This window comes from Benincasa hispida, chromosome 10 (genome assembly GCF_027475165.1).
Source record: "Benincasa hispida cultivar pf3 chromosome 10, pf3_genome.v1.1, whole genome shotgun sequence".
In the NCBI taxonomy this organism is placed as follows: Eukaryota; Viridiplantae; Streptophyta; class Magnoliopsida; order Cucurbitales; family Cucurbitaceae; genus Benincasa; species Benincasa hispida.
In genome coordinates this window covers 24127869-24154149 of record NC_143487.1, presented here as the reverse complement: position 1 = coordinate 24154149, position 26281 = coordinate 24127869, and the positions used below count along the sequence as shown (strand labels likewise).

Here is a 26281-nt window from a genome sequence, read left to right as displayed (position 1 = left end):
TCTAAGGTGGTTGTCGAAGCCTCGAGTTGGTCGTCAGAGTTGCTCGCTCAAAGATGATCATCGAAGGTGATTTTCATCGAAGTTCGTAGTCGGAGGTGGTTGTCGGAGCCTACGAAGGTGGTTGTCAGAGTTGGTCATCGGAGTTTATTGTTGGAGCCAATTGGTGATCGAAGTTGGTAACACGAAGGTGGTCGTCGGAGTTGGGTCACCAAAGGTAGTTGTTGGAGGCCAGAATTAGTTGTCGGAGTTGATTGCGCGAAGGTTATCGGAGCTCAGAGTTGGTTGTCGGAGCCGTCATCAGAGGTGGTTGTCGGAGTCTGGATTTCGTCGTCGGAAATATCATCGGAGGTGGTTTTCGGAGCCCGGAGTTGTCGAGGAGTTTTCATTGGAGGTGGTTGTCGGAGCCCGAAGTTAGTTTTTGGAGTATGACAATGGTCGATGAGTAGAGCCGTTGAAAACATGGGAAGAAGGGAGAGTTGGGTTTTTAAAAAAAAAACGGTTAAGATATAAAAATTAAAAATATTATATAAATATATGGGGTGTTTAGCTCACCAACATGAGTTGAGTTGAGTTGGTATAATATACTAACTCAACTCCACCAACATTTTTAAAAAATTCCTTTTGAAATTCGTAGCCATTTAGTTTGTTTGATAATGTTATGGTTCCTTTATTCTGGTTTTTGTTTTCCATTTTTAAAGAAATAACGAAAAATAATTTTCTTTTATCGTTTAATAGATTTTATTGTGTATCAAATTCAAGAAACATTTCTAAAAATTGAGCACATTTTTTAGAAACTAAAAATCTATTTGATAAAATTTGTATTTCTTATTTCATGTTTCTTAAGAATGTGCCTCATAAAATTTAAATTTAAAATAATATATAAATATACATATTGAAAATTTTAAATCAAAATAGTACATAATTTATATTCTAATATAACTAATTTATGTAAGCCAACACAAATTAGTTGCAGTGAGATGACATTGTAGATTGAATTCGACTTTTGAAATGGTAATTTATGCTTTTATCTACTTAACTACACTATTAAAAATGGGCTTCATATTTGGCAAAATAAATTAAAAAATTAAGCTCATAGTCTAGACTTATTGTTTTGTAAAAATAGTAAAAAAAGAAACTCAATCCACATACTACACTTGATACACCTAATACACTTGTTTGATAGACATTTGATACACTTGAACGGTTGAAAATTACTAATTATTTAAGTGTTTTAGAAAAAATCATTAAAATGATTTCTTTGAAAAACACTTTTTCTCTAGTTATTCCAAACACGACCAAATTGTCAAAATGAGTATACTAAATTGAATGTTAGTGAGATTTAGGTTGAATCTCCCCGATCTATTGTACCTTTGTACTTAAAAATGAAAAAAAAAAAAAAAGAACATTATTTAAAAAGAAAAAAACTACAAAAGGGATAAAAAGAATGTAGCAAATATAAAAATTAAATTGGATAATAACTCATATTGTTGCAAACAAAAAATACAAAAAGTATACAAATCAAAGGAAGAAAATACACAACTAATATACTTTAAATGTGCTATATTAATTGATTGATATACAAAAAAAAAAAAAAAAAAGTGAATTTATTAAAAGGGAAAAATTGGAATATGGAATAAACAAAAAATAAATAAATTTGAGGGTTTTGTCATATTTACAATTTTTCATGGCGAAGACACACCTCAAATATTAGTTTTTAAATTTGTCATCCATTACAAATTTTCATTAGAAATTAAGAGTTGTGTATGTGTATTGTTTAAAATAATATATTAACCATATTTGAATTTTTAGTAGAATAAGAGTAGAAAAAATTTAAACCACATAGCACATATTATATGCTAGTTAGATTTGCACAACCATGCTCAATGATTTTACAAGTTTATGTTATGTTCACGAAGTTACGATTTGAAGAATTTTATTTTATTTTATTTTATACTCTTGTTCCAAAAATATATATTATTTATTTAATAATTATTATTATTCGAAGAGAACTGATAGAATGGCTGGGTGGGGGTTAGAACACGAATGAGACGACAAGATTCACCGTCGGGGAGTCCGAGCTTGTTGGTAGCAATTAAAAATTCAACTGTGTGCGTACTCCCCACAGCTTTGCTTTATTGCTTCCTTGTTTTCCAGTGATCGATCGCACCAAAGATGGAGTCTTTCTGACCAAAGATTTCTGCCACAGAGCTTTAGCCCTATCCCCCATCCCCATATTTCCATACATTCATCGCCTTCATTTCGGGATCTGAAATACCCACTCCCAATTTTCAACTCCGCTACTGATCAGATTCACTTCATTCCTCCAATACTTTCCCCCCATTCAAGAATCAAAACTGTATTCGGAAATCCAACCACAGAATGAGGCGGAGGCCCCCGGATTTCCGAAGGCCTGCCAGGAGAAGATTATCCAACGCCTTTTGGTGGACTCTGTGTTTTGTTGCTGTTTTGCTCTTCATTTTCATTCTCAGCAAAGGGAGTCAGATTGAGTCCACCAGGCCCGTCTTAGCAAGGGTAAAGATCCGTTTTCTTTTATATCTTTCTCCCCTAATTTGGTCTATATATATTGAGGAAAATGTGGGATGGGGTTCAATTAGAATGCCGATTGCTGCTCTTGTTATTCTTACAATCGTCTATGAATTGTTATATACTGAAATTCGCTCCTAAGTGCTATGAAATTCATGGGTTATTCTTCATTTCTTCCCTGCTACCTTGTGTAGTTCATGGGGTTTTGTTGATTTATGTCGTGTAATTTGACAAATAGAGGTGCCATCTATGATCTAACTTTGCGTCGTGTTACATCTTGATTTTTTTTCTTTGTGATCTGTTTTTAAGTAACTTCATATTTGATCTCATGTCCCTTATTATCTGGCTTTGAAGCTAGTTTGTCTCGGTGTATTTGGGATATTAAAAAAATGGCAGGTCAATGTGGGACTAGGTGACAGGAACCATTTCAAGAAACTTCAAAAATTTGATATTGCCGTAAAAGAACAGTCAAATAGGATTTAAAAAAAAGAAGAAGAAGAAGAAGAAGAAAAGAAAAAAAAAACCTATGCAATTGTTTTACTACTTCCTGTACCCCAGCTCACTTTGTTTATATCTATTTCCTTCTAACAAACTTACTTGCATTCAACACTTAAATGGTCCATATTTCCATGTGGCATCTCGAGTTATAACGATATTTGTATTTATTAGAATAATTTGCTTTCTTTCCCATTGTGTATAACGTATTGGTTAAATTAGGCTTTTGAATTGTTGCTGCTACAGCGCCAGCTATTTGCTAAATTTTAATATTTTCTGCACCATTATGTAGAGATCATATAGACATGAAAGAATTATGGAAGGCCTCAATATTACTGAAGAAATGTTGAACCCCAGCTCTATTGCTCGGCAACTCAGTGACCAAATTTCTCTAGCAAAAGCATTTGTTGTGATTGCAAAAGAGAGCAGCAATCTTCAGTTTGCTTGGGAATTAAGTGCCCAAATCCGGAATTCGCAGATCCTCCTCTCAAATGCTGCTACCAGGAGAGCACCTCTGAGGATTACAGAAGCAGAAACTGCAATACGTGACATGGCACTGTTGCTCTACCAAGCCCAGCAACTTCATTATGATAGTGCAACCATGATCATGAGGCTGAAAGCTAAAATCCAGACTCTTGATGAGCAAATGAGCTCAGTTAGTGACAAAAGTTCAAAATATGGACAGATTGCTGCTGAAGAAGTTCCCAAAAGTCTGTACTGCCTTGGTGTTCGTCTGACCACTGAATGGTTTAGAAACTTAAATTTACAGAGGAAGCTCAGTGAAGAGAAGCAAATAGATATGAAACTTAAAGATAATGATCTCTACCATTTCTGTGTATTCTCTGACAACATTCTGGCCACTTCAGTTGTTGTCAACTCGACTGCTTTGAATTCAAAAAATCCTGATAGGATTGTTTTCCATCTCGTAACTGATGAGGTCAATTATGCAGCAATGAAGGCATGGTTTTCAATGAATAATTTTAGAAGGGTGACTGTGGATGTTCAAATGTTTGAGAATTTTAGCTGGTTAAATGCTTCCTATGTCCCAGTACTCAAGCAACTCCAGGACTCGGATACTCAGAACTACTATTTTTCAGGTAATGGTGGCGACAATCGGACTCCCATCAAGTTTCGGAATCCCAAGTATCTTTCAATGCTCAACCATCTCAGGTTTTATATTCCAGAAGTTTTTCCTGTGCTTAAAAAAGTTATATTTCTTGATGATGATGTTGTGGTCCAGAGAGATGTTTCTGATCTTTTCAGCATCGATTTGAATGGTAACGTAAATGGAGCTGTTGAGACATGCATGGAGACCTTTCACAGATATCATAAGTACTTGAACTACTCCCACCCTCTTATCAGGGAACATTTTGATCCAGATGCTTGTGGATGGGCATTCGGAATGAATATTTTCGACTTGGTAGAGTGGAGGAAGAGAAATGTTACCGGCATTTATCATTATTGGCAGGAAAAGAATGTAGACCGTACACTATGGAAACTTGGGACGCTACCACCTGGACTGCTTACATTCTATGGGTTGACAGAACCATTGGATCCCTCGTGGCATGTGTTAGGATTGGGCTACACAAATGTTGATCCTCAGATGATTGAAAAGGGGGCTGTTCTTCACTTTAATGGTAACTCAAAGCCATGGCTTAAGATTGGGATAGAGAAGTACAAGCCCCTTTGGGAGAAATACGTTGATTATACTCATCCTCTATTGCAAAGCTGCAATTTCCATTGATTATATGAACATAAATATTGTATTCCCCAGTGAAGATTGTTGTTTAAGAACATCAGAAAATTTTGGGGACATGGTGCATGGACGTACCATTTTAGCACAAATCAAGCATGCCAAGTTGCTGTAACATGAATATTTCAATATTCAGTTTCCTGTTGTGGCACAGATCGTTGATAATAGATAGTTGATCTGATGTTCTTGAAGATAATTTCTGTCCTTATAGGTTAGAGTGAACAACAGTAGACCAATTTTTTTTCATGTGCCATTAACAGCCATTGATTCTATCTTTGTATCAGTAAAAGTGTAGCACTGATGCTCCCAGGAATGGGCATTCTGACTTATTTGAATTTGGAAGTTTTGTTCTTGGGAAGTCTGCACTTCCAGTTAGTATACTGTATTGATGGATACATATTTCATTCCCTATTTGATTGGCTGTTTCTCACTTTCACTCATTTCTTCTTCTCCCAGTCTTTGGTTTTTCACTCATTGCTCCTGCATTATTACTAATTACAACACAACCAAGGATAGATATATTGAGGTCTCACATGGATTGCATACTCTGATTTATTAGCGTTTTAGTAAATTGAATTTGCAACGATGGAAAACTGAAAATCAAGGCTGTGCTACAATTTTTTTTCCTTACTATAGTTTCACTTAGACTTGGTATTTTAAACCTTGATAAAAAGTGAAACAGAAGACTTAAAAGGCGCTCTTTGGGCCCAACTTGAACTTGGTGAAGCACTCAATTATAACTCCTAAATTATAATTACTAACAATAATAATCAACTTAACACCACCTTATAGATTTATAAGTGAAATTAGCGCGTATGATATTCATTGTTGTGCCAAGGTTGTATGACCATTTTTTAGAAATTCTTGTATAGATGACCTTACCGTTTTTTAAAAGTAAAATTTGATCGGCTATTTCAAAACAAAACTTTCTAAGCTTTTGCTAGCGTCGCCAACCTTTTCCTCGATTTTTTTTCTCGCTCTTGTTTTAGTTTAGCTCATTTTCTAGCACTTGCTATGGTTCTTGCTTACTTTCTCACACTTGCTCTAGTTCTTGCTCATTTTTTTCACTCTTGCCCTCTACACTAATTTCGTTAGGTGCCTAAAAAAATTTCATATTTGCCACTCATTGATGTACGTTGTAAAGAAAGAAGAAACAACTCCATTCATTGTTATTATTACCATCGTCAAGGCAAAATACAAAGAAGGGAGCACATTGTTGTTGCTAAGAAGATGGGAGGGAGATTTAGAGAGAGAAATTAAACAAGAGTTGAGAGAGAGAGAAAGAAAATGGAATATTAAAAATAGTTTGAAAAGAGTTATATTATAAAATTGTATTTAAGGGTCAAATACAAAATTACACTGAAAAATTTATATAACGTTTTACAAACAACCTTATTTACGAGCTGTATTGCCAATGAAATTTCAATTAATTTTTAGATTTGTTTTGAACCTTTTAAAATTCGTCCTAATTTTATTCAACTTTTAGCAAATTGTGAAGCTTGTATTGTAATATATATATTATACATCTCTAGTTGCTATCTACTTAAGAATAAGATTAGTATGGGAAAAGCCAAAGAAACAAGCGAACGATGACTTTGCATCAACGCTAGAAGCCCTTGGTTGATTCAAGAAATTAACCAAAAAATGAAGTAATTGGAGAAAGCAGCAAACAGAGAGAAAATTTTGCAAAATGGTAAGTAGAGAGGTGAATTGGAGTGTTGGTGACATCCACCAATTTTAAATTGAAAGTGTTTACGCTAACACCATATTCTATTATTATAGGGTAAGTTAATGGAAAATATTCAAATTTGTGAAATAGATTTCAGTTAAATTCCTCTTTAAAAAAGTATGATTTTCATCGTTAAATTTTAATATTTGCCTTAAAAAAAACACTTTTGAGGGTTTTTTTTTTCCTTTGAAATAAGATTGAGATTGATGCGATGTCTAAAGTGATAAAATTTGAAAGACCCATATTTATCATTTACGATATCATGTATTTAAATTAGTGTGGTAGCTGATGTAAAAAATTGATTATAGAAATGAACTTAATAATGTATTTTTGAAACGAAATAATGGTATCCTAAATCTTTTACATAGTCATACATAATGTTGCATAAACTTCTTAATTTATATACACCATCTATCATGTCAATTTTTAATATCAATTTTAACTAAAAAGATATTGTTTTTAAACAATTTCAAGAGTATTTTTAGATAACTTTAAAGTTTAAAAATAAAGATAAAACCTTTTCAAGTCTAAAAAAATAAAGGATTAAAATGTTGATGTTGATAGAAATATCGAATCTCAATTTTGCAAAATATCAATGAGTTGATATATATTTTTGAAAATTTATTTAAAAAGTTAAAAAAATAATAATAAATACACATTGGACACTTTTGGAATATATTAAAATGTTTATGATTAATTATTGTTTTCAAATATAGGAAAATAAATTAATTCATTTACAAATATAGCAAAATGTCATTGTCTAGATAAAAGTATAAGTACTATGTCAGTTGAGCTGCGCTCATGTTGGCTATCAATGGTAGACACCGATAGCAACTATTAGTGTCTATCACTGATATTGATAGATGTCTATCCATTTCTATAATTGTCTATCATTGATAGGAAGTGACATTTTGTTATATTTGAAAATATTTTCAGTAATATTTGTTGATTATCCTATTATTTAATATTATATTCATATTAACAATAGTTTGTTCCTTCTTTTTTATGTTTTTTATCTAATTTTTTATGATATAATGAAAATGGATGATTTACCTACGTTGATGTTGTATTGAATCTATCCACGTGTAGAAATGTTGATGAAAATTAGCCTAAAAATAATATTTTCATCCCATAAATTTATATATTGTATTATACACTTTTTACCATGTTTTAAAAAACAAGACAAGTTTTAACAACTAAACAACTAAGGACGTAGATATTGTGTCATGAGTATTGATATTAAATGTCTGTGCATCATGTCTGAAAATTAGATATAAGTCTTTGATTTACCAATTTTGTATATAGAAACCAAAACTAAATAATCGTTTAATTAATGTAAGAGAACAAGTAATACAGTCATAAATTAAATTTAGCATTATTTAATATAGTGCTATATGAATTAATAATTTAATCACTTAAAATATCAATAAATGAATATTTTTTTAATTGAACATTAATTATTTTATTTTATTTATTAATAAAAATAATTAAATAAATATAAATTATTCAGAATTTTAATAATTAATAATAAAATTTTATATTATATGGTTAAGATAACATAAAATATCAATTGTAAATATATTTGTTAAAATTTATTAAATCTAAATAATATATTTATATTTAATACTTAATGCAATTAATAGTAAAAATTTAGTATATTAAATAACCAGACCATATTTTTAGTGTCCATCTCTCAGGTATAAAGTTCCCACCAGTAGGGAGGTTAGAGCATATTAGAAAATTCATGTCATATGGTTTTAAAGTTTTCTAAAAATTATATATTGTGTTTTAAAAAAGAGAAATCGTATGAAAGATATTAAATGTCTGTCTTAAATTCTGCGTGCCTGAAGCATAGTTTTCAATAATGTTTTTGCATTTAGAATTGAGTTTTTTATAGTCGTTTGGCTCTTTTATTTAGAAAAAGTAACCATATAAACACTATTTGTATCAATGAGTTTCTTTGACACCTAATCTACTTTTTGTATGTGGTTTCAAAAGCCAAACAAAGTTTTTAAAAAAATCAAATACTTGTTTTGTTTTTGAATTTAGACTAAAAATTTACATAATTGTTTAGTAATAATAAAAATCATTTTAAATATTTGGTGTGCAGAACAAGCTAAATTTTAAAAACAAAAAATAAATGACCAAATAATTATAAAATGAGACCAAAATCAACAATACAATTGAAACATATTTCAAAATTGAAGTAATGAGGTATAATCCTAATATTAAATTTTTGTGGATATGGATATTTTTACATTTTCATGTGTTTGACATTGACATGAGAAAAATCAATATTTCTATTATATAAAAACTGACAAAATATAAAAAATAAACAATAAAATGTCACAAATATAAATAATAGACATGTTAACTTATTTAAAAATTATTATACATTAATTTACTAATTTAAATTTATTTTTCATTTTTTGATTTTATATCTTTTCTATAAATATCTATAATATGGATATTTTATCTTTATTTAAGTAAAATTAAGATCTCGATATTTTGATTGACATGGACATTTAAAACCTCAATGATAATTAAAGATATATAATATATGTTGGGTTGGTCCATTAAAATGTGTGTTTCTCTCGTTATATAGTTAGTAAGCTTCCAATTTTCTTGTTTATGTACATGACAGGTGTCACACAGCCACGTAGTCTACTGAGCAACTGCAGGAGCCGGCAGACTACAAAATCCTCCTCCTACAACGATTACAAAACGAAACGAAGCTTCGTTTCATTCTCTCATAATCCTCCAATAAAATTCAAATTTCTAACCGCATCCATTCCGTTGCGATCTCCTCTCCCTCCCAATTCAACATTCTTTTTTGCCTTTTGACGGAATCCTCAAGGAACTGAAAACGATAAATCCGATTCTGTTAAATGATTTTCTCTTCGTAACTAACTCCCTTTTCCTCCTCAAATACGGAGCAAAGTTGCCGGCGTTCATGAAACCATGAAGAATGACAATCAAACACTGGTTTCCGATCAGATTCGGAGACCCAGAAGACCCAAATCTCGTGAGGTAAGTTCCCGATTTCTCTCGCCGGCCTCTGCAACTGACACCACCACCGCTCCGTCGTCGTCGTCTCCCACTCAACCTCTTTCCCCCACTCATCGGAGATCAAGAGGGGGTTCATTCGATGCTCGTAAGCACCGAAGCCAAGAAGGGTCCTTATTCGTTCATGGACTTTGGCCTTCTTCCTCCTCTACTTCTAAGAGATTCGATACTCTGGCTGATCATCTTGGAAATGAACGATTGGAGGACGAGAAATTCACTGGCAATCCGTCACTCAATAAACAGAGAAGTTCCAGAGAGTTGAGTAATCTCGAACCGGAAAATGAATGCGCCAAAGAAAACGATAGACCCATTATTGGGGGTTCTTTGAGATATTGCGGGAAAATACAGGGGAAGAACGTAAGCTCTTTGTCTTCGAAATTACCAGTACAGAGTTTGGAATCTGGGAGACTGTCAGTGGATGAGAATGCTCTGTTTGGAAGGTCATCAAGAAGACGATCAGACAATTTCAAGAACAGTTTCGACTTAGAATCCGATTACAACGACATTGGGTCTCCGATGATGCTGGAAAAAACGCCGACTGTAATCTGCCGGAAATCGGGTCTAATAGTCCCTTCCAAGTATATGAATGATGTACCATCACGAAGGCTTCGAAGGGGGTCTTCAGATTCAAGCCTCCCAACTCCTGTTTCATTCGAGGGTTCTCCAACGGCAAAGAAAACTTCGGGAAAAAACCCATTTCAACGAGCTAATTCAATTTCGGGACATGGGAATTCAATGTCGCAGTGGGCGTTATCGCCTGGACGGTCAGGTTCGCCGCCGATGTCGGTGGAGAGCAAAGAAAAACCGATGTCGTTTTCTAGTTTAAAACCTGCAAGAACCCCATCAAAAGGCGCAACGGGTATGGAGAAGTTGCTTAACTTGGGATTGGATTTGTTCAAGAGCAGAAAATTTTCGATTTCTACCACAACAACATCTCCTATAGGGCCTGCAGTTTCAGATAATGTTCATCAGCTTAGAATGTTTCATAATCGATTGGTACAGTGGCGTTTTGCCAACGCTAAAGCTCATTCTGCTAGTGAAAACTTGGCTAATTTAGTAGAGGTAAAGATTGCTTAACATTGATCGAAACATCATGTGGGTAAACCAATAACCATAGGCTTAATCTAACAACAGGGCCCGGGCTTCTTCTTTTTACAGAAAAATTTGGCTAGTGCTTGGCATGATATTGCTAAATTGCAGCATTCAGTGCAACAAAAGAAGTTGCAGCTCCAGAAAGAAAAACTCCAATTCAAGTCGAACTTAATTCTCCTTTCTCAAGTAAGTGAATGTGAAGTGAAATAACACTCTCCCCCATTTCTAATATGGAATTTCATCACTAAAATTTATTGGGTTTCTTTTGCAGCTGAAGCCATTAGAAAGCTGGGGAACTATGGAAAGACAACATTTAACTGCACTTTCAATGACCAAAGATTGTTTACATTCTGTTATCTGCAGGGTGCCACTCATTGAAGGTGCAAAGGTAAAAAAGAAAAATAATAAGTAATTGAAACTTTCTCTTGTTTGTTAAAGTGAAGTTTCTAAATCATTGCTAATGCTACATACAGATTGATGCTCAAACAATCTCCATGGCATTCAGACAAGCTTCTGATGTTGCAATCTCTATGAAGTCCATGATGACTATATATGCGCCAGTGGTAAAAGTCCTCATCATACATATATCTCTATGTTCATAATAGAATTCTCTGAGTGTTTAAAATGAGCTGTGATTTATACAGGCCACGGAAACTGCTTCTTTGCTTTCAGAATTAGCAAGAGTGGTCATACAAGAGAGATTGCTTTTAGAGGAGGTACTTGAACTCCAAAAAACCATATCAGCACTAGAGGTATGAAGAAGAAGAATAAGACATATAACTGCCTCATATTGTTTTTTGTTAGATCATCTTAAATCACTTGGTATGTTGATCGACGAAGTCATATGTTTAAAACTCTATCACGTTATTTCCTTCTTAACTAATATTGATTTTCACTTGTTGGATCTTTGGGTGTTCTACATATTTCAAGCTTACAAGTTGATGGAGAGTGTTAGACGATTTCTATTTAGACTCTTCCGATAAAAACTGTTAAAAATATGCTTTGAAACTATTAAACCAAACACATCCTCATCAACTTACACTGGGTTAGTGGGTGTGTATATCAATTGGCTTTTTTGTGTTTTTAGTGTTTCTGTTTGTTAATTTAGTTGTTTCTTGTGTATGGTAGATGGAAGAAATGAGTTTGAAAGGTGCTATAATTCAAATGAAAACAAGGCAACATCATTTGCAGCTGCAAGAACAAAATGAAGAAGCTTCCATTACATGACTTGTTTTACCATTGATTATGATAGGTGGATTCAGGAACATTCATGTACAGAATTCTAATTAGTTAGATGTGTGTCTCTCCATTACATAGGAAAGATGAGTGTGTGATTAGGCTGTGAAAAGTCTGAGATTAGTGTAATTACATCTCTATATTAATCTAGTGAATAAATGCTTTTCGATTTCTTTTCCCCTAATGCAAATATATGTTTTTAACTTTAATCAATGAAAGAGTAGGGACGTGTACTTGAGTTTCTTGAAGAACAGTTTTTATTATTTTGCCTATTAAATGTACTCATTGTTTCTAATTTTGGCCTTGAAGTTTAAGAAGAGTTGCCAATTGGAGAGATGAGCATCAGTGAAAGTGCCAATGGAGTGCCGGCCTTGGATGGAACGGGACATGGTTACAAAAGATAACTCAAGTTAAATAAGTTAATAATATACACTTTTAGGATATGTATTTTTTACTCGGGTTCAACTTTCAATTCGTGTCTATAAAATTAATTTTAAAATATCACACATGTTTTTTTAGGGAATTTAAAAAAAAAAACTATTTACATAAAATAGCCAAATTTTGATAAAAATTGTATATTTTGGTATATTTGATTTGTAGATTTTGGTATCATTATATATATATATATATATATATATATTCACGTGTTAATTTTAGATGTCTGATAATTTTGTAGATTTTGGTATCATTAAAAATCACAAATAACAAGTCTAAATTGATTTTTTAAAATTTCAAATCTAAATTTTCTAAGTTAAACTCTTGTTTTCACTATGTATCCCCTCTTCCTTTTCTCTTCACTTTTCCTCAATTTTCTAAGGTATCTTTCTTATTTTGTTAACATGTGTTTTTTTTCTGCAACTCGATTGAACTATGTTGAAGGTATCTTTTTTTTCTTTTTTAATTATTTTTTAATATTTCATTGATTTTGTTTTCTTCTTTTTCTACCTCCATAGGTAGACATTTTCTCCAATTTTTCTTATATTTGTGGTCCGTTGGTTTTTTTTCTCCACCTTAACTATTTTTCTGTTCTTTAAATTTCTAACTTTATTTTTTTTAACGAGTGTAATCATAAATTAGGTGAAGAAGAAGTACAAACATCCTCTCTTCCTTTTTCCTCTTTATATTTATTTCAATTTAATTAACTTTTTATCCTTTTATTGAGATTGAGATTTAAATCCATGGATTTAGATATTATAGATATATTAGAAATAGGTTTTTAATTCTGATTAATGTGGTTTACTTTTATTTTAAAATTTTCTAATTACACATGCAAATAAATATTTTGGCATCCACGTCAAAGAGAATATATAATATTTTTAGTAAAAAAACCCTATTTTTCTTGGCATCAAGAAGATTTAAAAAATAAATTGATTTTAATCTCGATTTTTTTTTCTGAGATTCAATTTAAATATCAAATTGAATTAAAAATTGAATCTAAATTTCCTCTACTTGGTTTTAAAGCATTATCACATTAAAATCTTATTTTTTTTTCATATTTATTTTTAAATAATACTTTGATCATGTTAAAAAATAGTTTTATCATGTTAAAAAAAGATTTTAGTCTTGATTTTTTTTCTCCTAGATCAAACAGAATTAAAGTTTGAATCTAAATTTTTCTTTATAAATCGTCTCAATTTTTCAAGGTATCTCTTTCTTTGTTTTTTGATTTTAATAAGATTTTTTTTTCTTTTTATAGCTCCATGCTTTTCTCCATTTTTTGTATGTTTGAGATATTTACATTGTTTGTTTGGTTTTTTGGGTTTTTAATATTTTTTCCTTATTCGAATCAATGTTTTTTTTTTTTCTTTTTGCAACTCCACGACTTTCCATCAATTGTCGTTATCAATCAAGTGGAGTGGATCGGACGAAGGTAGATGAAGTGGAATATTTTTTATATTTATTTTCATTTAATTTAAGCTTTTTTTTACATACAAACTAAAAAATAATTATATAGTGAATAGATAACACGAGGAAAATTGGATGATAAAAATTTAAAAAAAAATCCCTAATTTTGAGAATCACATAGTAAAAAAAAAAAGTCGTGATACTAATCACACCTAAATAAAAAAAGAATATAAATTCAAAATTTTCCCTATTTTTCAAGATCACACTTAATAAAAATCCTCAGAATATATATATATATATATAATCACATTTTATCTCTAATTAATATCTTCACTAGATTTTTTTATATTCTATTTGTAAAATCAGTTTAGGATTTCAAATCTAAAATTTCCCAATAAATTAAACAGTTAAGATAAACTTTAGTTACATCTGATATCTCCTCTTTTTTTTTTTTTTTTTAATTTCGTTAGTCCACTCCTTAAGTCTTTATGGAATTTTTTGTGTAGAGTATTTTTTTAAAAAAAATTCTTTAAGCATCATTGCCATATTTTTTTTGGTTTTTTCCATTAACATTTTAAGTTTTTTTTCCCAACTCTTAGACATGCATTACAATTTTTTACTTCAATATTTTTTTTTAGAACTAGAAGTATCTAGGTATCACGCTTATGTTTTTATTTGTTTAAAATATGTTATTTTTTTCCGTTGTTTCTTTTTTCTCTTATCATCTTAGGTGAGTATTTATTTTTAAACTTTTGAGCAGGATTCAGATTTAGATTGGAGGGCCTTTATTTTTTATTTTTTTTTAAGAAAGTTAAATATGAGTTATAAATATATTAGAAATAGGTTTTTATTTCTTATAAAAGTGATTAGTTTTTATTTTAAAGTTTCCTTATTATAAATGCAAATATTATAAGTTTGTTTTTTCTCTTACTATCAACTATTTAAATTAAAATATAAAAATTAAATTCGAAAACCTTAAAAAAATTTCAAAAAGGAAAATTATAACAAAGCACCCAATTAGTCAAAATATCTACTAATATATACCTTTTAAAATTAATTGCATATATGATACATACTCACCATTTAGGTTTTAGATTTTTCATATATTTCAAGTTTGCCCTTCTCTTTCCTTATCATTCTCCCTTTCTCTATTTGGAAGGTCAGCTTAGAAGGGATGCAATTTTTCAACTCTACTTGGAAGCTCAACTTGGCAGTAATTTATTTAATACTTTAGCTAATTATTACCAATTATTTCCTTATCATTCTCCCTTTCTCCAAGAAGAATCGTCCTTGAATCTTTAGATCGTCTTGTAAAGCAACTTTATAATCATCATCTCATTAAAACCAATAACATACGAAAAATAATAGGAAATAAAGTTAGTTTAAAAACCAATCTCACTCTCATGATTTTTCTCACTTGAATACCTTTTCTCAATCTTACTCTTTTCTTTTCCAGCTTCTTCATTTTCTCTATTTTTTTAGTCACTTCTTGCTCCTCACATTTCTCTATTTCCCGAGTCACTTTTCTTTTCTCTATAGATTTTTTTATGACTTTATTTTCAACACATAATCCAAATCCCTCCACATTCACCTCAACAACCTCACCATTGATATCTTCCACATCGACTTGAGAATGATCTCTATCATTTTGAACCTGGTTACTCATGTTCAAGTATTGGATAATCAGGAGTGAACGAGATTCTGATTCAAGTTATTCTAGACTTGGAATAGATTGGTTGACTTGGTTTTTTCTTACTTGTTCATGCAACTTCAACTCTTCATTCAGTTGAGATATATAATCCATCAAATTATGTAATTCGGCCAAACTTTCTCGAATATTCTTCCAAAAACTATCATCACTGTGGCTTGAAAAATGATCATGATCTAGAAGAAAGGAGAACTTGTTCCTAACTTCAAGATTTCGAACTCTCCACAATCTAATTGATCAAACTAGATTGAAAGTCCTAAATCATGCATTCTAAACACAAGAATACAAAGAAAAGCATAAAGCTTGAGAGAATAAACTCTAACGAAATTTCATTTAAATTCAAAGTCCTGTTTTCAAATGTGGAGATTACAACCCTATTTAAACTAATTGAATAGACACCATGAAAGGATGCAACCTTTCACCTATATTGGCTATATTCATCCAATACTCTTTCAACTACTCTAATAAATGTAAATTCATAATATTAATTAAATATATGGGACGTTAATCATGTAAATGAATCTGAAGTTTTAGATTCATGATTGCTTTTGGATGACCAAATGACTCTTGGAGCTTCATTGGTTGCAACTCTTCACCATTGGCTGGAAACTTATCTTCAAAGCAAGCATTTAATCCTTCTAGAAGTCTTTAACTGTAGCTCATCATTGATTTTTGGAGCATAATGATTGCCTCATGATTTGATTGACTTTGAAAGCTCTTCCTTGAATTTTCAGCATGAGCTTCGATTGAGCTGGATTGAGCTTGTTAAGCTTCGTTTTTCTCTTGTAAAACTTCATGTTCTTCTGGTCAGCTTCTTATCATTATGCTTTCTTTGTATTCTTGTGTTTAGAATGCACGTTTTTAGATCTTTCAATCTAGTTTGATCAATTAGATTATGCAGAGTTCGAAATCTTGAAGTTAAGAATAAGTTCTTCTTTCTTCTTGATCATCGATTAATCTTTCAAGCCAAATTTGTTTTAGCTTTCTTGAGGTTGTTATCATTTTGTTTATTAGGGGGTTTCTTATTATCATTGTGGAGGTTCACCTGGAATATAAGGTTCTCATATATAGTTGCATAAGTTTCCTTTATCATTTGATATCAGAGCTTTGACTCTAAACAGACTATATCTTTTCTTATTTTTCGTTCCATCTCAGTTTTCTTTCTTCCATATTCAAACTATTCATCTCTTTTCTTAGATTGTCCATATGCTCTTGTTTTTTTAAATTTTACAGCAAATACAATAAAGTATGAAAAAAAACAAGAGAATATGTAAAATCACAAGAAAAGAGATGGATAATTTGAAATATGGAAGAAAAAAAAACTGAGATAGAACGAAAAATAAGGAAAGATATAATCTGTTTAGAGCCAAAGCTTTAATACCAAATGATAAAGTAGTTCACTCAAACACGTATGAGAACCCCCTATTCCAGGTGAACCCCCACAATGATAATAAGAATAACTCCTAATAAACAAAATGATAACAACCCTAGAAAGTTAAAACAAATTTGGCTTGGAAGATTGATCGATGATCAAGAAAGCATAACTTATTCCTAACTTCAAGATTTTGAACTCTCCTCAATCTAATTGATCAAACTAAATTGAAAGTTCTAAAAACATGCATTCAAAATACAAAAATACAAAGAAAACATAAAGCTTTAGAGACTAAACTCTATAATGAAAATTTATTCAAAGTTCAATTCCAATTATATTTTCAAATAACAAAAGTACATATATATTTATACTAATTGAAAAAACTGAAGGTCACAACCTTTTATCTAATTGTCTAAATTCATCTAATATCCTTTCAACTACCTCATAAATATAAATACATTAAATTAAATTGCTCCATAATTCATTATAGAGGATGAATTTGGATTTTAAGAATAATTGTAACTCTTGGTGGCTTTGATGCTTAAAGGGATGCAACTCTTAAATTCTATTTGGAAGCTTAGTTTGGAAGTAACCCATTTAATACTTCAACTAATCATTACCAATTATTTCCTTATCAAAGATGAAACTGGACTCATGTAGTTATTGACAATATTTTTGCGTATAATGTTGCTCTTGATATTATATCTTAAAATGAGGATCCTGAACCAAAATTCGTTGAAGAATGTCAACATAGAAAAGATTGACTTCAGTGGAAAGAAGTAATCGAGAAAAAATTAAAATCACTTTCAAAATGTCAAGTTTTTGGACCAATAGTTCGAACACCAGAAGGTATCAATCTGTGGGACATAAATGGGTATTTGTAAGGAAAAGAAATGAAAATATTGAGGTCACAAGATATAAAGCAAGATTGGTTGTATAAGGTTTTTCACAAAGACCTAGTATTGATTATAAGGAGGTGTACTTTCCCGTGGTGGATGTAATTACACTAATATTTTTAATTGGTTTGATTGTGTAAGAAAATTTGGACATGCATCTTATGGATGTTATCACGATATATTTATATGGATCTCTTGATAATGACATTTATATGAGAATCCTAAAAGGATTTAAGATATTTAAAACATATAAATCAAATTCCCAGGAATTATATTCAATAAAGTTACAAAGATCACTATATGGATTGAAACAATCAGGACGAATATGGTACAATCGCTTGAGTGGATATTTGTTAAAAGAAAGATATCAAAATAATCCAATATGTCCGTGTGTTTTTATAAAGAAATCATAGTCAGATTTGTTATTATAACTGTATACGTCAATGATTTAAATATAATTGAAGCTTCTGAAGAGCTTTCAAAGACAATATAATATCTTAAGAAAGAATTTGAGATGAAAGATATCGAAAAAAATAAAATTTTGTCTCGATTTGCAAATTGAGCATTTAACTGATGGGATATTTGTTCATTAGTTAACTTATGAAGGAAAAATTTTGAAAAAAAATTACATGGATAAATATTAAAGCAGAGTAAAATAAAGCACATCTATTGAACATTCCAATAGAAGTCCATTCGTTAGATATAAAGAAAGATATATTTCGACTTCAAGATGATAATGAATAACTTTTTGGTCTTGAAGTACCATATCTTAGTGCAATTGGTGCACTTATGTATCTTGCTAATAATACAAGACCAAGTATTGCATTTTCAATAAATTTATTAGTTAGATATAGTTCTTCTCCAACAAAAAAATATTTGGAATGGAATTAAGCATATACCACGTTATCTTTAAGGAACGATCGATAATAATAATAAGGTAAGCTTTCAAGCCCCTTGACTTTCGAAACTATTAGTAAAGCCCTGGAGCGCCCTTTGTATATAAAGGTAAGGCCTTAGTTTTCCCTATCAACCTAATAGGGTGCGGTGCTTTCTGTTTTTTGTTTGTGTGTGCAGTAAGGAGTGTTTGGGATAAAAGCCTCGTCTCCCTTTTAAAACGTTGAGAAAGCTCTGCGAGCTTCCCCTTTGCTCTATAGAAATGGATGGAAATGCCCGCCCGTTAGTTTGTTTTATTCAAATAAATCAAATTTTGTTCTAGTTGGTTATGCAAATTCTAGATATTTATCTGGTCCACACAAAGCTAGATCTCAAACAGGTTATCTATTCACATGTGGAGGAAATATTATATCATGGCGATAAATGAAACGGACCATAACAGCTTCTTCCTTAAATCATACTGAAATTCTTGCAATTCATGAGGCTAGTCGAGAATGGGTATGACTAATATTAATGGCTCAACAAATTCATGGAACATGTGGCTTATCTTATAATAAAAACCTTCCAACAATATTATACGAAGACAACACAATTTGCATAACCCAAATCAAAGGAGGATATAATAAATGAGATAGAACAAATTATATTTCACCGAAACTTTTCTACACTTATGATCTTAAAGAAAATGGTGACATCATTGTACAACAAATTTGTTCAAAGGATAACTTAGTAGACTTATTTACAAAATTATTATCAACCACAACCTTTGAAAAATTGGAATGTTGCGACTTAGAGATCTTAAGTGATATTTTCATGAGGGGGAGTAAATATGTTATATTCTTAGGATTATAAAATATATGAAATATGTACTATTTTTTTTTCCTTCACTAGGGTTTTTCTCATTGGGTTTTTCCGAGTAAGGTTATAATGAAGCATATCCCACACACATATATATAATGGACATCCCGAGTATTATAAATATTACAAAAAGGTGTAATTTAGATGCCTATTCTTAGTCTCCAAAGACCAAGTGTCACTTCTCCATTATCCTTTGTGTTGTTCACGTATCTCAAGATTACCTATTAGTGTTCATGTAATGCACTTTCTATCTGTCAATTTACCTGGTGACATTTGGTGGATGAAGAAATGCAAGAGTTGGTGAGAAAATTAAAGAGAAATTCCATAACTCTATCCTTTCCTATTTTCATTATTTCTATTTTCATAATTTTCTAATTTTAGTTATTATTACTTTATTTTTAAATTTTAATATTATAATATCTTGGTATTCATGTTGCCGTTTACCATCTTTTTCCCTCAATTTTACAACAATTTTTAGTTATTTCTGTCGTGATTTCTGCTCTAGCATACATACTTTTTGAGTGAACTCTTATTTAGTCGTGAAAAATAAAAATATTTTAACTGAAATTTTCATTGGGACTGACCTAAAAAAAAATATCAAAATTAAAAAAGGGAGAGAAGAAAAAAAAAAAGCTAAAGAAGCTAATACGGCGTCGTCTATATGTGCTTGTGATTGTTTGGAAGCGCTCAGGTCTCTATTTCTTGTTTCCGTTTCGCCGTATCAGCGTCATTGATCTCTCTCTCTCTGTAGGGAAGAAAATCTGAATCCATGGCTACCTTAGCGGCTGCTGCAGTTCGTCAAGCCAGAGCCCTAACTCGAGTCTCCTCTCCTCAGTCAACCGCCACCCTTATTCACAGGCGCGGTCTCGCTGGGGCTGCCGGTAGGTTTCATCTCCCGATCTCATTTTTATGAATTTAGATCATCCGCTTGGACTTATTTCATTTTCCGGTTTGTTCAATCTTCTATGGTCTCTGGATTTTTTGGAGTTTCATTTCAAATGGGAATCGTGGTTATATCTTTTTTCCCCCAAGTTCTGTTTTTAGGTTTGGCTCGTTATTATTTTAAGGTATGCATTGATCTAAGGATCTTGAAAAGGTGCGAATTTGTTTAGTTTTTCGGATGCATTTTACGTAATTGGACAACCCAGATTCCCTATGAGGAGATTTCATTATTATTCTTAGATGAGGGGGCTATAATCAAAATGGGTATGAAGCATACTGAACTCTATTAATTTAACTCGTTTCGGCAACGGAAAATTTCCAAGATGTAGAAATTTTGAAATTATATTTTTCTAACAACTTATTACCTTATCATTTGGTTCAACTGGGGACTGTTGCTATAGCTTTGATGGTGAAGTTTTAACAAGGAAACATTGGTAAATTGAAATACAATGAAGAGATATAAATAATAATCATAATGGAAATGCAGGCATTGCATTATTACTTGCACTCCACCACCACTTCGTTGAGTGTTTGATGAAGATCGTTGTTATGTTTTAAAAACATTATAATTTTGGTTTTCTTAGCTGGATCCCTTTCTCTCGTGGGTTTGCTCCTGTATTCTTTCACTTTCTCCATGAAAACAGTTACTATAAAAAATTGCAAAAATTTTGTTTGCTAATTTTAACGATATATGTCGACACCACACATGACTACCTGGCATTTAGTAAAGATACAATAGTTTCCAAAGAATAATCTGCATACTGAATGGAACGTTGAAAGCCACCTATGCACAGGACAGTCAGCTGATGATTAGTAAAATTACTCATACTCGGATATATAGTTTTCTTTAAAATTTAACTTTCAGGGTTTATTTACAGGACTACACTCTACGCATGCATTTGAACTCCGTTTGTATTTCCTTTTGTAATGTTTGTTGTGGGAGAAAGATGAACGAATAATCAAACGTTAAAGGAAAAGAAAGGAAGCATCAAAAGATGAACAAATAACCTTGTTCTTGTAAGTTTGACTCTCTTTGTTGATATTTGCAGATCACCATGGATCACCGAAGGTTAACTGCTGGCAAGATCCCATGAGCCCATCTAAATGGAAGGAAGAGCATGTGAGACTTATTTTCTCATATGAAACTTCTAGCTTCTTTTTCTTTTCATTTTCTTCTCGATCTTTTTCTTTTTTGTTCTTCCTATTTTCTCTCATCAATTAGGAGGATTTAAGAATGAGATGATGACCTTTTTAGACTTTCTAGCAGAAACTCTTATTTATAATCAACTCAATAAAATACTTGATTTTGTTGATTAAAAGTTCTTTTCGTACTCCATATTTTATGTAGTTTCATCAGTCACTTGTGGTGTTGTATTGGACTAGTTTTATTAATTCAGCTAAAATTTGGAATGCCTAGAGCTAAATGAAGCTATTACTGTATTACTTGTTCTCGTTACCTTGCATAGGCTTTGAAGTTGAAAATTTTACCACATTAAATTAATTAGTTTTGCTTTGAAACTTATGAATCTTATGTAGAATGCCCGTTCAAGAATTGATAAACCACGAGTGCCCTCTTCTCATAGGTGTTCTTGTCGTGGAGAATAAATAATTAGTAAACAATGACCTAATTATCATAGTTGTGCCGTCTTTAATAGATAGTGGTTTCGTCTTCTCTTTCAAATAATATTTACTAATGAGCTAATGGAACCTGTTCTGACATTTGCAGTTCGTGATTGTCTCTCTATCGGGATGGGGCCTACTCTTCTTTGGAGGGTACAAGTTCTTTACCAGGGGCAAAGGAAAGAAGGACGAGGTACTTCTGCACTTATTGTCTGTGCGCTTTTTACACTTCAAACCACTTGCAATTATTTACAGATGATGTTAAATGAAATCATATTTGGTAGTCATGGAACGGTTATGAGTTGTTTACAAGATTAACTTCTGAGAACAATTTATTTATGCCTCTTATTTCGGAGGGGGGAATGGCATCTTAAAAGTGTTAACTTTGTGCTCCCCTTAGTTTTACCTTCATAAAGTTTATTCATTTGGTAAATTCTACATTAGCTTGTAAGATGAAATGGAAATAGGTAAATGTTGATCTCTTCTGGAATACTCTGGAATACATGAAAACATAATACAAGGTTTCAAATTTATGTTTGTTCAGAGAAATTAGATTCTAATATTTTGAGGCTCCTTTTGTTGCCTTCTTAGCAAGTCGGTGGCGTTATATTATGAGGTGAATGGAGCTCAGCTGAAGAATGAAAAACATCTACCTGATTTCTCTCTCTTAATAGCTCATCATGTTTTTATCGTCTGCTTTTCTATGTCTAGTTTTATGGATCATTTGGATCACAATTATACATGGAGTATTTGAAACTCGTAACAGCATATAGCTGGCGTAGTACAGCAGCCTAGATCTATCATAATCGAACTTTTATTTGCACATGTATACTTTTCTCAGCGAGTTTTTTATTTCTCTCCTAATTTATTGCCCTCTGTTTTCAGAAAATTGTGGAAGCATCACAATGAGCTGAGCTGTGGACATTTTCCGATTGTTCTGAAGTGTACTCTCCGTAATAATGTATTTCCTTGGACCTCATGCGTCTGCGGATTTCATTTCAATCTGAAATTGTTTCTCAGACTAGCATATGATCCTATCTTGTAGTTATTTTTCTTAGACATTTTGGTTGTTTCATGCACCGAAGTCCTACATCTAATAATACAATTTTACCATCACTTAAGCCCCAACAAACTCATTCATTGAATTTGAAGGGAGGGCATTTGTGGTTCGGACTTTGTGATTGAACGAAGCATTTTACGACCCAATCACGAAGCATTTTACGACCTTACTTGAACAGGATCTGTTCTAATAGGTTGTACAATTGTGTCCTTGAGTTATAAAGATTGAACAAAGAATTTTTGAGTAATCAGTTAATTGCTTTCTTTAGTGTGATTCATTTAACGCTTAATCTTGGTTCGATTACTTGTAATTTAGTAACATTGTCCAGGAAGCTTTATGCACTACAACACAACTAACACAGCTACACAACACACCCATTTGCCTACTCAAATAATCGAAAGATGAAACATTTTCCAGTTGGGCATTCAATTTAAAACTCTGACTCAGCCTCTTCCTTGTATTCTTCTTCTTCTTTACCCTCTTCGTTGGATTCCATTGCAGCTTGTTCTGGTTCTTGTTTTTCTTCGCTTTTCGATTCTTTTTGCTCCATCTCTTCACCTGGGTTTTGCTTAATGCTACCATCTCCCATGTCCTCGTTCCCATTTTGCTCTCTCAAAGTGTTGCCGTTTTCTGAATTCAAATTTTCTTGTTTTAACATTTTGTTTTCCTTTTCCATCAGACTTTGTTTCACTTCCTCTGCGTGCTCCTCTTTCATTTTCGCTTCCTCTGCGTGTTCCTCTTTCATTTTCTCCACCGCCCCCTCGATGAACTTCCTATGGGTTGTGCTAATGACTGCACCGTCATCCAAATTTCTGTTGTTCATTTTCTTCGATATCAGTCTCCATCCATTATCCACCGTCCTCCTTTTGGCGATGTATCTCCATCTTTTTCCTCTAATCTTCCGTGTATTCCCATATTTGCCTGTTTCTGTTTTCATCTTCATCCCACTCCTTGGAATCTTATCAGCTCTCCCATTTTCAACTCCTTCAGAGTCCTCAGCATTTTTCTCCTTATTATCGTTCGTAATTTTAGTCTCCTCGCCATCAGCTTGCCTCCCATTGACATTTTCACCTTCGTCTCCCAAGTTCTCTTGCTTCTGCCTTTCCTCTCCCTCCATCTCCCTTCTTTCGTGGGTTTCCTCTAACTTCTGAGTTCCAATCTCATTACTCCTTGAAGTTCTTCCCTCACGAAAGCTCGTTGATTTACTGTCACCTCTGTTATTATCCATTGATTCAGTCTCTTCTCCTTTACCACCGCTCGATTCAAGCAATTGCACCTTGGGTTCTTCAGACATTGTTGAATCCACACGTGGGTCTGAATCTGATGGATCATCGGCAGTCACAGTTCCAAGAGACTCAAGTCGATGTCTCAAGTCCTCTAACTCATCTTCCTTTTGCTTGAGGCTTTGCGTTAAAGCAACCACTTGAGGATTTTCATTTCCAGATTCAATTTCTTTCTGTCTCAACGCTTTGATCTCACTCTGCTTTTCTTGGAGTGCAACGTTTATGATTTTCTGGTCGTCTCTGAGTGAGTCGATGGTGGATTGCAACTCTAGTAGCCTCCTATCAAGCTCCATCTTCTGGGTTTGGAGCAAATACAGCGATGATGTCATGTCTTCGTTTTTCTTCTCCAATTCTTTGCTTCGATCTCTTTCCCTCTGTTCATTCAAAACAGAGTAATTCAATTACCTGGGACAGAGAGATAAGGCATGCATGGAAGAAAGATATACCTGGAAGAGGAGTTGAAAAGAATGGAGGTCTTGGTCTGTGCGTTTGAGAAGAAGGTTGCATATACGCCTTTCTCTGAACTTGTGAAGGAGCATCACTCCAAGCAAGGCTACCCCAAATGCAATCAGCAACATCAGAGCATAAGGCCTTCCTCTGCTGCTGCTTGCTTTGCTGTGAAGGTTCCCAACAGCACCCATCTACAAGAAGAAGAAGAAGAAGAAGAAGAAGAAGAAAGTGTAGGAGAGAGAGAGTTTGGGAATTTTGGGGTTGTTATTGAAGAAGGGGAATTAGAAAATTAATTTATATGGAAAATGGAGATTGCTTTGCTTGTCATGTAAAAAGGAACATGCAACCACTACTCTGTTTCATATGCAAGGAAGCGGAGTTAGCAAGGTAGAGGAAGCATGGGGAATGCGCCCAAACCGCTGATTTTGAATGCTATTTTCCTCTTCTTTATTCTTTTTGTAGTCTTTCTATGTCACAAAATTACACTCAATTTTTTATTGAAAGAGGGTACATAATATATTTTACCCAAGTATTAAATCTTATTTTTGTATTCTCTAAATTATCCTCTTCCCATTCCAGGACGGATTTAGTATTGATTTAAAGGACTCACTCTTTTTATATATATAAAATTGGTATAGTATCAAAATCACTAACCCATCCATGGTAAATCTACCTTCCAATCTCCTTTAGACTTTGGTTCAAGTCCCATTCATTACATTTATTTTTACTAAATTATATAAAGCCTTTTCAAGTCAAATATACAACATTTTGTACGTTTTTGTTACCTAGAGTTGTGTTTTTCTAAGCTTTGCATGAGGTTCTTATGATGGTATAGAGCTATTTTTTTTTGTGCATCGATATTTTGACACTATATATATATATAGCTGAACTAAGAATTTGAACTTTTAGTCTTTTAGTCTAGGTATAATTCTTTAACTAGTTCACCTATGTACATATTGACATGCCTTTGGTAGATTTTCAAGGTTTTGTAGGGAAGTTAGAATTTAACAAAATTATAGGTTTAATAATAAAATTGAGTAAAGAAAATTGATTTCCAAATGAATGATGTCTATTTTTATTCATTTGCTTAAATTAAATAGGAAAACTATCCTAGTTTTCTCTAAATATGTAGTTTAATGTAAATGTTAGAACATCATATTATCTAAATAACTTCCTTTTGTCTTTCTCTTTGCAATATATGCGATGGTGGGTGCGAGAATTTAATTTCTGTCCTTATCAAAAATACCAATTTTACGTTAGTTTGAACTAGACTTATTTTGACCAAAGATACTATTGTTTATGGAAATATAGAAGACCATTTAATTATAATGAATTGTATGTTATTGTTATATATGAATTGGATTGGGTAATTTTGAGTTTTTGTTATATATGAATTGAATTGGGGAATTTTGAGTTTTGATTTGGAAAATAGGACTCT

At 32.2% G+C, this 26281-nt stretch overlaps 4 protein-coding genes across 5 annotated transcripts; 3 read left to right on the top strand and 1 right to left on the bottom strand.

The window, feature by feature from the left end:
* Window positions 1-1997: 1997 nt before the first annotated feature.
* GAUT10 (galacturonosyltransferase 10) lies at window positions 1998-5232 on the top strand. Of its 2 annotated transcripts, none has more exons than XM_039046043.2 (2): window positions 1998-2532; window positions 3332-5232. In XM_039046043.2, exons 1-2 carry the CDS (start codon window positions 2380-2382, stop codon window positions 4781-4783), a joined length of 1605 nt encoding a protein of 534 aa, XP_038901971.1. In that variant the 5' UTR covers window positions 1998-2379; the 3' UTR covers window positions 4784-5232. The 2 variants fall into 2 exon arrangements, with proteins under 2 accessions (XP_038901971.1, XP_038901972.1); XM_039046044.2 differs by having other exon boundaries at window positions 2002-2532; window positions 3343-5232.
* A 3924-nt stretch (window positions 5233-9156) lies between these two features.
* On the top strand, window positions 9157-12117 carry QWRF3 (QWRF motif protein (DUF566)). The gene is made up of 6 exons (XM_039047023.2): window positions 9157-10649; window positions 10746-10865; window positions 10951-11067; window positions 11153-11242; window positions 11324-11431; window positions 11808-12117. Exons 1-6 carry the CDS (start codon window positions 9483-9485, stop codon window positions 11904-11906), a joined length of 1701 nt encoding a protein of 566 aa, XP_038902951.1. The 5' UTR covers window positions 9157-9482; the 3' UTR covers window positions 11907-12117.
* A 7832-nt stretch (window positions 12118-19949) lies between these two features.
* Window positions 19950-23357, top strand: LOC120087716 (uncharacterized). The gene is made up of 4 exons (XM_039044591.2): window positions 19950-20369; window positions 21480-21550; window positions 22157-22243; window positions 22936-23357. Exons 1-4 carry the CDS (start codon window positions 20258-20260, stop codon window positions 22957-22959), a joined length of 294 nt encoding a protein of 97 aa, XP_038900519.1. The 5' UTR covers window positions 19950-20257; the 3' UTR covers window positions 22960-23357.
* A 26-nt stretch (window positions 23358-23383) lies between these two features.
* On the bottom strand, window positions 23384-25243 carry LOC120087715 (uncharacterized). The gene is made up of 2 exons (XM_039044590.2): window positions 24840-25243; window positions 23384-24767 (listed from the first exon to the last, which is right to left on the bottom strand). Exons 1-2 carry the CDS (start codon window positions 25032-25034, stop codon window positions 23541-23543), a joined length of 1422 nt encoding a protein of 473 aa, XP_038900518.1. The 5' UTR covers window positions 25035-25243; the 3' UTR covers window positions 23384-23540.
* Window positions 25244-26281: the final 1038 nt, after the last annotated feature.